The sequence below is a fragment of the Epinephelus fuscoguttatus genome, linkage group LG10 (genome assembly GCF_011397635.1).
Source record: "Epinephelus fuscoguttatus linkage group LG10, E.fuscoguttatus.final_Chr_v1".
Taxonomy (NCBI): Eukaryota; Metazoa; Chordata; class Actinopteri; order Perciformes; family Serranidae; genus Epinephelus; species Epinephelus fuscoguttatus.
In genome coordinates this window covers 15,523,557-15,536,907 of record NC_064761.1, presented here as the reverse complement: position 1 = coordinate 15,536,907, position 13,351 = coordinate 15,523,557, and the positions used below count along the sequence as shown (strand labels likewise).

At 42.5% G+C, this 13,351-nt stretch overlaps 1 protein-coding gene across 4 annotated transcripts in view; it reads left to right on the top strand.

The window, feature by feature from the left end:
• Positions 1-13,351, top strand: part of kank4 (KN motif and ankyrin repeat domains 4) — a 94,054-nt gene that overhangs the window by 66,036 nt on the left and 14,667 nt on the right. For all 4 annotated transcript variants that reach the window (XM_049587539.1, XM_049587536.1, XM_049587538.1 and 1 more), the window contains exons 2-3: positions 4,940-5,013; positions 5,598-9,134. In XM_049587539.1, coding sequence (XP_049443496.1) covers positions 4,995-5,013; positions 5,598-9,134 — 3,556 coding nt within the window. In that variant the 5' untranslated portion in view covers positions 4,940-4,994. The remainder of the gene's footprint in view (positions 1-4,939; positions 5,014-5,597; positions 9,135-13,351) is intronic.

Sequence of the window (13,351 nt, the reverse complement as noted above, 5' to 3'; positions counted from 1 at the left end):
GTCTAACCTGGATAATCTACTAGTTACCGTGCCGCAATAACACTGCATATACAAACTTATGCATTTGCCGTGGGTGTTTACATAGACTGATATTATGGCTTATCATTTATGGTAATCATTTATATTACCCAGCTGAAGTTCAGCAAATACAACATGATTCCTCTGTTGCTCTGAGGCTTGTCATTAGTCACACAGCCATTAAAGCTGCAGTAGATAACTTAAATGAAAAAGCTGAAGCTGTCACAATATCCTGACAATAGTTCATGAGACAGATAATCTGTGAACCTGATCCTCAGTTTCCTCATAGTGCTTGTAATGGCATTTGCAATAAGTTGTGCAAACATGCCTGTCCTCACAGAAGACACTGCGCTTCCTTTGGTCATGATCAAAACACCTGGGTCCCAAACAGCTACATGTTTAGACATGAAAAATATTAAATTGTGTTCCTATTTAAAGTCGTTGTACCCCAAACTAACATACAGAAGGCCCCCAAACAAATATTAAAATCAATGGTATGACTTGCTTACTGTGAATTACTACCTCTACTTCAGAGGAAGAAACTGTACTGCTACATTTACCTGATAAAGACATGCTATTGGTTATGCTGAAGATTCATATTTCACAAAATATGACGCGTAAAATATAATGCATTATAATTCATTAAACTATCCAGGATTATAACTGATTAGAATTGAAAGCTACACCTTGAATAGCCGTTAAGTAAATGTACACTGTGTTGATAATGCCTTGTCTTCACTCTGCACTTTAAGATAAAATTTAAATGCAGTAGCCTTATTTTACTGTGTGGTATTTTTAGCTTTTACTATTAATAGTGAATAGTTTTACATAAAAGAAACAAGTTTGAGAAGCTGCTTATTTTGCAACTGCTAATAGCTTGTCTACATCCCCAGTGAAAACAAGGGTGGCAAGTAAAGCAAGACAGTGTTTGCTTGGGGCCCCCAACTCACTAAATCTACCCTTGAAAAACACACTTACATCATGGCTACTCGTGGTTAGAATCAAAGCTGAAGTGGATTTGCTTTAACCTCTACAGTTATAAAGTAGAGCATGAATTAAATTAGTAAATTAGTTATTTGGCGGGAAGTAACATTATTAGTGTTATAAGTTATTATAGCAAACTTACACACTTGGTAAACTGAAGTCAGGGAGCCGCCGCCAGCTGGTGGGTATGGTTAAGGATGGCATGCCGCTCGCTCTGCAGGGTCCTACAGTAACAAAAGCATTTCTGAAAGTTACATCACTGATGCTTCAAATGTTTGCTACATGTAAAATATATGGTCTCTTTCTTCATCTGTTGTTAAATGTAACATTACCGTAGAGAGGGATAGAGAGTCATTCCTTACATAGATGAAGACATGCCCAAGTCTACATAGAGCCCTGAAGCCCCGCCCCTTCCTCTGCACAGACCGCCATTCACTTGTTCATTAAAAGTTTATTAATACTAAACGAGTAGCATGCCCAAATCGCTCCAAATTCAACACTGCACATCCTTGGGTCCCCAGCAATAACCTCGTCAAGTAATTGATGAATGGCTCTCGATATATGATGAGGACACGCACACGCAGACTCCTTGCTTTATAGATAGATCCACCGTGCCTGAAAGTAAACAGCCAGTCAGATCCACGGGGAGTCTCTATTGCAGTTCCAAGCATTATTCCTGCACATGCGGCGCTGCCAACAACAGCATACATGGCACAAACAAGTAAACAGAGAAGGAGTGACGATGAAAAGCAAGCTAAAAAGAAAGAGTTAAACCGAGCCTGAGATAAAACGAGTAAACTTTGGAGCAACTTTTCTGAGGTGGAGAGAACTACAAAGCTGAAGCCTCACGCAGACGATTGTGAACTTGACTCAGTAAGCGCGTGCACGTGGGAGGGGAGATGCACAGTGTGTGCACAAGCAGTGATTGGCATGCCTTCTAGAGTCTTCCTGGCTCTGACTGGTTGTTTGGTGGATAGTGGATTCTTGCAAATGCCATTTGGAGCAGTAGGAGAAGCCAGAAGAACACATTTTTTCAAAGACTATTTGTCTCATTACTGCTGCCAGGATATAGTGACAGTTTCAGCAAATATGACAAAAATGTATTTTTTTTTTAATAAAAGTTACCTACTGTAATTTTAAGAGTGACTTTAATTAAAAGAAGGGATTTTAGAAATCCTCACAACTACACTGTGGAGAAGGCCAAGTAGACTCTCTTCTAGCAGTTCTGTCAAGTCACTGATTGTTACACTGGCATTTTTTTCCCACAGTATCATCTCTTCTGTCACGTCTACCCCTCCTCATTTCTTTCTGTCATACTCATCTGCCAAACTCAAGCTTTCATTCGACATTCTCCACATATTCTCCACCCTATCTCTACTCTTTTGTCTCCCCTCTCTCCTTTTTTTAGCTCCCCCTCTTTCTGTCCCTACTCCATTCTCTCCTACTCTACCTCTCCGTTTCAGTAATGATCTAATTAAGGAGGGTTTTGTTGCCTGCCCACTGTGTATAATTGCCAGTGGGGTCTGCCTGTACTTCACTCAGCAATTACGAGCAGCATTCTTCTGCTCCCAAATCGGCTAATTAAGCCTTAAGGACAGCGAGCCGATCGTAGTCGCATTAGGCATCAGGAGGAGTCAGGAATGCCTGTGCTCTCCTCACTCCTGGGACACGCAGAAGTAGTGGATTGAAGAATGGTTGCCATGGTTGCAATCACATGGTGTCAGATCCTTTGCAGAGGCTGTCAGTCAGTTGATCTGTTTGCCTCTTTCTCCATGTGTGCGTGTGTATCTGCTCATCTGTAACAGAAACAACATTTCTGCTCCAGGTCACCAGCTCTGTTCATTATTAAGGCTCAATCTATGAGGACGATGCAGGAGCCAAATAGAGCTTGTCACAGTTCCTGTTTAGGCCCCTGGGTGCACTGGTTGTCATTTTGATTGATTGCATCGCCAGCTTATGTATTGCTTGGTTTGCAATATGTCTCCACTCAGCACTGCACGACACAGAGCTTACCTCGTGGCCAGGACTATGCTCTTGCTCCAAACTTTCGTATATCAGTGAAGTAGTGTCCTGTACAAGCAAAAAAACATGCTGCAATGGACGTCTTATTGCATTTGAACTGTGTCACATGCAGTAGAGTGTGGGTGACTTTGTGATTAGAAACTAGGACTGAACTGCTGCAGAGAATTTGCCAACTTGTTTGTTGAGTATTTTTCGTGTTAGACGTTTTTTCAGTTTCACAAACTTCTTGTTGAGAGATACAATGTGGAGGTGTGTGTTCCCATTCTTTCGAGTCATCAAAGCAGCCATTTCAAATGGGAGAACCGCCTCTGTAGAAACAGTTTCCATATTCCCACTGGACCTTTATCCTCTTTGAGTGTAAAAATGGTATCAAAATAGGAAAGCAAACGACACATGATAGAGGAAACACCATTAAAGCAACATGACCTGCACTGTTGCATTGTAATATCTATTTGCAATACAATATAGCACCAGGCATAACATCTGCAGTAACTTGTAACCCAGGGGCATAATAGAATACAGTGCCTGAAAGCCTGGTGTAAAAAAAAACAAAAACAAAAACAAAACTCCATCTGTACAATCTGTTCCAATACATATACCATATAACACTATGGTAGACCACCCACTATAATAATGAAAATGCTAATTTACACCTCACATGTTGAAGATTGAACTCTAGCACGTATTAAACCAGAGCTGCAGGCACTTGCGCTAGCAGATATTTTTCTCCAGTGACACAATTTGCATGGAAATTGCATGAATAATATGTGCCTATTTGCTAAATAGCCTTAAAGTTGATATTTGTCTGTGAGGGCTCAAGTGCTCATTTAATGTGGATTTGAGCTGTTCAGCTCGCTCAAATCTGGCCAAATTGCCCAGGTTTTATTATTAGTATTGGATATTTTATTAGGAAGCTTTAAGCCCTTAAAAGTTCTGACTCCTCTCGCTGAATTGTTTTCCACTTAGCTCTACTCCTTAGTAAGCTTATTGTACAAAAAAAGGGCAACTGGCTCTGGTTTCTTGGCTTCTCCAAGTGGAACAAATGATACATAGTGGCACCAAATGGATGTGTTCCCTTCTGTGGGCCTGTTCAGGGTTGTGTTGACTTTATATGGCTCAGCAAGGCAAATCAAATTAAGTTAATGGACACAATGGCATTACCTTTCCTTTCATTGCACTATTAATATTCATTGTTGCTTGGTATACCTTCCTAATGTTGTCTTCAGTAGAGTAGCTGAGGCTGCACAATAATTAATTACATATTTACCTTTTTATTACATTTAAAGTCACAGCTGCATATGAGCCGAATAATTGAAATGCCTTTCCACACCCCAATATAACCATCTGGACTGTTAGCACTGCGGCTCTGCTATATACTAAACCATTTGTCATAAGCGCTGCTTTTTGTTTAGCCATTAAAATATTACTACATGTACATTTGACATAATGTTTGGTTTTACTAGATACTGTTGCTAATTGCTCAGGTTTTGACAATCATCAGCATATTTTGTACCATTTTTTCCATGCAACCCGGTCAAGGCTGGAGTGTGGTCTTACATAACTTATTGAATATCTTATCTCAGAGAGGCAAATATTCGTTCTCCTGTAGTATGAGCCTGCTGTCATTTTGTCTTGTTTCAGTTGCTGTGCTGAATCGATGAAAATATTCAATAAATCTTGGAGAACAAGTAACTTAAACAAAAGAAGCCTTCAGGCTGTTTCAGGTTGCACACGTCCTGGAAACTTATCCACAAGGACCAGACACTGTTTTCCTTCTTTCATTTGATTTCACAGATCTGGCATTCTCCTGTAAAATATTAGACACGGCAGAATGTAGGACTCTCTATTGTTCAGGCGACGATGATGGATACAATTTCAGTTTCTTATACAGCTCTTTCATTTCTGTTTTATCCAGGCTGCCAGCTCCAACTGTAGCAAACACAAGTCGATGACTGAGAACTCTGCGTCCCATGATGGACAAGAAAAGTGGTGAGTGTCACTGAAAGCCTGCGCTTAAACAAACAATTGCATTGCTTCTAACTTGTGCCACAAATTGGATTTCTCTCATTTTTCTACAACTGTAAGTAGAGTAATTACTCCTTTAGAATCTGATTGTTAATAACACAATACAATAAAGACATACAAGGTTAAACATTTAACTTCCTGTTCTTTTATGTGGCCAAGAGCAGTGAAGACTTTATTTCCTTCAGGTGATAACCGTCCCCTGTCTCATACTGTATTCATAAGTTGACACAGCATGAGCAGCGTTTTGCATGCTGATTAGTTTGTTTTGGCGCAATCACTGCATGATAATTACTTTCCAGTAAGTGATATGGTTTTACATAATGAAGCACCATGTGTGCAGCACAGTACAGCCTGTCTGTACAAGTGATAAAAAGGAATAATAATGCTGATGATAATCTGTGATTTGGTTCACGTTCATTTTCTCAAGCAATTACACCTTAATACATTTTAGTTGTTTAATTTCAGCTATTATTATTGTCATTGTTGTTATTTGTAGTAGGAGGAGAAGTATTGATTAATTGATTGATTTTTATGTTAATTCCTTACAGCCAACGGCTTTCAGACCAAGGCCAGTGAGGGCGGCATTCAGAGGAAGCAGCTGCCCTACTCAGTGGAAACTCCCTATGGCTTCCACCTGGACCTGGACTTCCTCAAGTACGTTGATGATATTGAAAAAGGCAATACCATCAAAAGGGTCCACATTCAGCGAAGGGTCAAGGGACCGCCCAAATTCAGCACTCTGCCCAGAAATTTCAGCCTTCCTGGGCATGGGGCTAGGCCTGCCCCGAAGGAAAAGGACAGCACATGGTCTGGTACGTCCACCCTGGGGCCCAAGCCTAAATCACGGGTGACAGAAGTCCAACAGATCTTTGACTTCAGGGCAAGTGAAGGGGGAACTTCCACCCAAAGCAGCAGGGGGACAACTGGTGGGGTAGCTGGCTATGTTTCAGCTAAGCCCAGAGAGGAAGTAGGAGCTGGTGCTCGGGATGTTGAAGACAAAACTGCAGAGAATCAAAGCCGGCCGAACTTGCTCCGAGCATCAAGCATGCCCATCACCCTACAGCAGCGGAAAGGCTCTGATTCAAGCAGTCCGGACCGTGTTGTGGGAACACCGGAGAGTGGTTCGACAGAGAATGTGTTTCGTGCTTCTCCGGACATAACAGAGAGACGGTGTGTTCCCCAGGATCGGACAGGGCTTCACCAGCAGATCACAGTGGCACTGAAGCGGGTCAGAGAGCTGGAAGAGCAGGTCAAAACCATCCCAGAACTAAAGGCTCAGATCTGCTCACTGAGGGAGGAGAGGGAGAAACTACTGCTTCAGCTCCAAGCCCAGGCCCAAGCCCAGGTTTCCACATCGTCCCCTACAATTGTGCCGAATTCTGATTCTGGGCCACGCGCTCAGCCACAAGGACACAGACCTACAGAAGGGCTCAACTTAGCTCTGATGACTCACCCCACTGGAGGTTTAGAAGCTTCAGAGCGAATGCCAGCAAAGCCAGAAACAGGCAAAGGAAGACAAAGTGTTACAGAGAAAAGTAAAGTGTCACAAAAAGAGAGCTCCTCAGCACATGGAGAAGTGGGTGGGTTGTCAGATCAAGAATCTGAGAGACAAACACAGCCGTCAGAAATATCAGACAAACAAAAGGAGACATTAGACAGTCCTCTGGAGCATGCAGTGAAAAAACTATCACAGGACATTGCAGGACAGGAATTAACATCACTTAGGATGGCTATAAAAGACGCAGAGACTAGCAGTATTCAAGATGGTGATGCAGCAAAAGGAGGAAAACTTGAGGACCCAGACAGTATGCAGAATCTGCAGGAGAAGCTAATGACACTGGAAGCTAAACTTACTCAGGCTAAACAAGACCTGGAGAGAACGAATGCTCTTCTGAAAGAGCAAATAAATGAAAACAAGGTAAAAGAAGAGAAAATACTACAGCTGAGTGATGGAATAAGAGTGGAGATATGTTCGCCAGAAGCACACAGCAGGCCAAGAAGAGAGAGTATTGACACAGGGACAGAGACAGAGAAAGTAGATTTTACCAACCAGGAGACAGAGACTGAATCACCTGGTACAGTAGATCAGGGAACAGATACAGATAGAATCTGTATTGAGGTGTGTGTACCCAAACCAAGGGCTGGAAGTATAGATCAAGTCACAGAGACTAATAAAGTTGACACACATGAACAGGTGACAGAAGCAGCTGCTGTGAGCCCACCAAGACCCAGAGCCAACAGCATGGAACGGGGCACAGTAACTGAGAGAATCGCCACTCAGGATCAGATGACGGAGACGCCCGTAGCAGAAAGGGTAAACCAAGTCACAGAAACAGAGGGAGAGACAATAACAGACCATCCGCAGAGACCGCGGGCCAGCAGTGTAGAACGGGGGACAGTGACAGAGAGAGTGGACACTGTGGACAGGGTGACTGAGACATTGGAAGCGCAGAGGACAGACCAGCAGACCGAGACAGAGGTAGAAAGACGACATGATAACAATCCAGCCAGAGGTGCAGAAGCAGAGAGTCAAGTGAGAGAAAGTGCAGGCAGCGAAAGAGTAGAGGGTGTAGGTACTGTGGTCAGCGAAAGTGTGGAAGATAAGGAAGAAAACGAAAGAATTCAAAGAGATAGTGAAGAAAGTGAAAGTGTGAAAGTTGTCACAGAGAGTATGATTACAGTACTAGAAAGCAGAGCTGATCAAACTGTAGTTTCAGATATTGTAAGCCAGGATGAAGGCCGTACCAGTCCTCTTGTTGCAGCAGGAGAAAGTACAGAACCTAAGATTGAAATGGTTACGGCACAAAAGGGCTCAGAAACAAAAGAAATTGAACCTCCAAAAAGTGAAATTGTTGAAACACAGCAGATTGCTCTTGAGACAGTGGAGAAAAAACAAACAGCAGAGGGTGAGACTGTGTGTGCAGCAATCAAAGAAACTGTGGTCACTGACACGGTTGTAGTAACAGCAGCAGCAGCAGCAGCAGCAGCAGAGAATGCAGCTGTAAAGACGGTAGCTCCTGTACGACCCCAGAGAGGCCGAAAGCTCTCAGCAGACCAGGCACAGCCATCACCTTCTCAACTTCAGACAGCACCTGTGCGTCCTCGTAGGGGATCCAGTGAAACTCAAGCCAAGGAATCCCAGCCCCAGACAAAAACCCAGCCCCAGGTGCAGGTACAGGGTTCACCTGTGCCTGCACCTGCACCTGTCGAGGCCCAAACCCCAACACACCTCTCTGAACCACAGATAAAACAGCAAGCCCCATCTCCTGCTCAGGTTGAGGACCGCACCTCAGCAAAGAGGCCTCCTGGGGAGTCAGGTGAGAAACAACCTCAGACTGCAACTCAGGGCCCGCCCCCAGGTTCCAAGGAAGTCCAAGTTCGCCCCAAATCAATTCAAGCACAGTCTCGGTCTCAAACTGCTGCAACTCGACGAGATTCCAAAGAGGGTAAAGCACCACAGAGGGGATCTAGTGTATCACAGCCTCCTAGCCGTGGATCAGCAGAAGCTCAGACCCGCCCAACTCGCCAGGGGGCATGCGACACCCAACCTCAGTCTCAGGGCTCTCGTAGAAGTTCCAGTGAGACTCAACCTCCTCACAAGGATGCAAGCGAGACACAATCACTACGCAGAGGCTCCAGTGAAACAGCCCAGCGTCGTGGTTCAAGTGAAGCCCAGGCCTCACGTAAGGATGCTGGCGAGGCCCAGCCTCCACGCAGAGGGTCCAGTGAGTCACCAACATCGCCAGCGGCTTTGGGCCAAGTCGTAACCCGGTTAACGGGGCTTCTGGGGGAGCAGTGGGCGCAGCTGGGGAGCAGCTCTGGAACTCAACAGACGGTCAGCCAGCAGGAAAGCCCCAACACACAGAAACAGACGGCAGGGAAAAGAGCAGAGGCAGGGAAAGGAGCATCAGCCAAGCCTGCAGGGAAGGCAGTCCCTGCAGCAGCGACAGGGAAACCAGCAGGGAAGCCTGGTCCTTCCAAAATGAGCACTATTCAAAGTCAACTGGTCAGCTCCCTCAGTGTCCTCTCTGCCTTCTACTCTCCAGGCCAGAAAGCAGCTGCTGCCAGCAAACAGCAAGAACAAGGTAGGCCTGTGGTTCAGTTTGTACCCCACGGTTTAGACACATTTGTGCATCTGTCCTTCACATACCTCTCTACCTTTTTGTAATAGACTCAATGAGCTGCATCCATTCCACTCTATTCACCAAAATGATCCTCTCGCAGCTCCTACTCTCCATGCCACTTAATTACAACATGTTCCTTCTGATCTCTGCCAAGATGTCTCGTGATTAATGTCTATGTGTACAACTCAGTAGCCTTGATTATTAATTTTCCATCCTTGCTTGTCTCCTTTGAACAAAAACGCAGACAGGAGCAGCCAAACATGGACAGAACGATTTGACAGATTTCTGTAGTGTCACTTGTGTAGAGCTTTTTAGTAGTTCATGTAGATCGCTTATTCCTGCACACTTCTCAGCTGATGTGAGACACACGCTATTACTATCAAACTGACAACAAGGTGGTGTCGTTATAATTCTAAGTTTATTTTCAGTGCAATGTGAAACCATGCTGGTCCTGTTCTATTATTCAGAAATATCCTACTGATGTGCTGTCAAGTCATGTCTTTCAGCGCTTCTATCAATAGTACTGTGCCAACACAAAGATTATTGTGTACCTGACTCATTAGACATGCAGTACTAGGACCTGGGTTGATGTAGGACTAAAGGGTATTGCTTGATGTCCTTATAGGATATTTTCTTAGACCTGGACAGTCACTGTGACTACATATCGGTTTGGTTCTGCTGTTTAAGTAGGAAAAAGACAGGGAAATGATTTTATTTCCTTCTTGTCTGAAATATAATACCTGCTACTCTTCTAGGTACTTAATTATCCGGTACTTTGCCAGAAGTCTAGTGACTGTGAGTAATATGGATTGCGATTTAGTGACACTTCTATTCTCCCAGTTATTTTATTGGTGTACCTTGCCTTCTAGTTTATAGTTATAGCTATTTCTGTCTGGTATATTCTCTTTTTTTTGTTTGCACCAATCTACTCTGCTGTTAGCATCTTCTTTTGAAGCTTCTTTAACAGTTCAGAGGTCAAGGTTTAACTCCGTCCTTATCCCAGTTTCTTCAGTTTCTCTGTACTTTACAGGTACAGGATATACAAGTAGAGTCCCTCTTATATAAATGCTTGGAATTACAGTAACATTATTGTAATAAAGGAATAGAAATTGATGGCATTATCTGTAAAACATAACTGCACAAAACACACTGTGTTTCAAAGATACAGTATTAGCTGTTATATAGGGTGGGCAGGCAAAGAACAAACACACACCCACACTTATACAGAGAGAAGGCACACACATACCCATGAGCCCTTACTTACAGCACATAGTCAAATTGACACTCAAGCATAGACCCTCACAAACCCCTTTACACTCACACACATCAAACAGATGATGACTTTCTCCCCTCCCTTGATGTCTCACTCTTCTGTTTCTGGTCCAGGAGCTGAAGCACAGAATCTCTCTGCTATCACATCACATATTTTATGTTCAGAGTTCATTTTGAGTTCAGAGTTGGGAGTAGAGTATACAAGAGTGGTTTAGAGTTATTTGTGTGTGCATGCATGCCTGGATATATATGTGTTCTCTTTGTGGTTGATCTCTACATCTCTGACATCTGAGATTTCCAGCCTGTCTTGTCAGCCTGAAATGACATCAGTGTTCTTCTACAAATATTGGAAACAGAAGCCAAAATTGTCACGCTGAGAACCCTCACTCATCCCAGCCATCAGAGACTGGAGTTGAGCTTTAGAGATTTGTATGGATGAGTGAAGTATCTCAGTGTCTCTAAAGGTTTAATCACACCATAGTTTTATTTATTACAAGTTGGTAAGAGGATGTATTAAAATGCCAAATATGTTTTAAACTTCCCCTCTCCCAGTTGCTATCTCCAGAGAGATAGAGGATCTAAAAGCATTCTTCTTCTTAAATGGTGGTCGCTGGGATCTTTTTAGTGGTGGTTTCTGGCTCAAAGCCACATCCTTATGTCCCTGCATAAAACATTACAGAGCCTCTGCACCATGTCTCGCTGTCAGGCACAACTAAGACAGCCACACTGGGCTTAGAGCCAAGGAGAGTCAGCAAAGGAGCCCATGCAGAATCGATTATCGGGCAGTTACATACATAAGTAGGCCCGACAATGTCAAGGTTGTGCATTGTCATTATGGCCTATAATCTTGACTTGTGTACATCGCCCTGGAAATGCTTTGGGTGGTCCTGGACTAAAAATAACAATTATCAGTCGATTTGATTATGTTGATTTTCTTGAACAAGATCTTCAGTGTCTAATTGTCATTGTGTCTTACTTGTGTAATTCTTAAAAAAAACAGGCACTCCAATTAAATAGAATTGTTTTTCTTGACAGTGTTGTACTGTTCACTCACATTGGTTCTATTGCTGTCTGCATATAAAGTACACAGATGAAGCTCTATAGCTTCCCGCCTCTCTGCCAACATAGGGCTTCCATATTATATGATGAGCTATATTTGCTTGTAATTGCATCCAGAGGTTCTTCAATATCAACCAGCCCCGAAATCTTTTCTAAGAGACACACATATATTCACGCACTGACATACATAGAAGTACACACTGAAACCAGCTGGCAGATATACTGTATACACTTGCACAAAGAAATACAGCCAACATGTGCAAACCATTATTGTCTGTATTCTCATGAGCTACCAATATCAGTTTGATATATTGCCTCTACTCAGCCTTTAGACTTATAACCTACTTAAACTCGGTTACTCAGTTGTGCTGATTGTCTTTGCCGGATAGCCATGATGGAGAAAAAAAGATTTCTTTCCTCAGATATCTGTCATCCTTCCTGTTTTGAAAGATAAATTATTTTGAATAAGGAAATGTTATATGACTCTCAGAGGGAGTTGAATTTACAGAAGTTGGAGCAACTTTGGCTGCACATGCTTGTCTAGGGGATATTCAGTTACATAGCTTCTTATTACAGTAACTTACACACAGCTAAGTACAGGCCAGCTATTGGTAATGATGGAAAGGGGAACAAAATATTCCAAATTGGGCCCCTCATCCACACACCCACTGCAGCAACACCACTACCCACCCAACATTAGCTCTATGGGCAATTTCAAATAAGCTTCCGACCTATAGACTTGTAGAAACCAAGATGAAGTCTCTAACAACCATTTCCAAATCCAGTGTTATAGACCCAACCACGCCATGCTCTGTTTTACTGCAAGGCATTAAATCGTAAGATCAAATCATGAGTGAACAAACAGGCCTTAATATGCTCTTCATTTATCACATTTTCCAAATCCAGCATTTATTATGTGTTAGTTTATGCAATCTGAAGAATGTATACAATATGTTGAAATATTCAAATTCACCATTTTAATGAATGGCAATATTATTTAGTCTTATTAAACCTGACAAGATAGATTGACTTGGTTGGTACCAATGGATGCCTTAGGATGTCTAGTATTTTTTGATACCAGTATCAGGTAAACTGGGCCGTACCATTTTTATAATAACTGCAGAGGTTGGGGTATCAGATAACGAGTTAAATTGTGTTTTAACGATAACAATAAATATAACCTATGTATTATGTAAATACTGTAAAATGTCAATTAAAAGCCTAGTCCCAATTGACACCTAGTCCCTTTTACTAGCCCTGTTTGGCTCCACATTTTGACAAATACAGGCCTGTCTCAATTAGACACCTGGTCTGGTTTTCTATAGAAGTTCTTCAGGTGTATAAAACCAGGTTGTTGGCTACCTCAAATTATGTGTCCATATCTCGATTACTCTGTACGTTATTCATATTCCTTTGGTCCGTAAGGGTCCTTAGATCAAATAAATCAAAAGGTTTTTTTTCATAAAAATTAATCCAAGTTGTGAGTATTGTTATAATAGGATAAAGTGGTGTTGTGTCGTATACCGGGTGCAGTAATCCCCGAGCGCTGTAACTCTCTCTCTCTCTGCTGTGCTGTCTGTCGGAGCCAGATCAAATGAATGATTCATAATTGATATGTTATCTGAAGCCTAATTTTTATACAAGTAATATTCATACTGATTCCAGTAAACAATTTTATTGTATTTCTCATCTTTACTGAGCAACAATTTAAGGCCTATCTCATATAGACGCCTGTCCCATACATAGGCCTGTTGATTTCAGTGATTCAAGGAAATAATAGCCCAGGCTACTAATTGAAGTTTTACGGGACATGTAACTTGTATATTCACTGGTATAAGTCAGAGTAA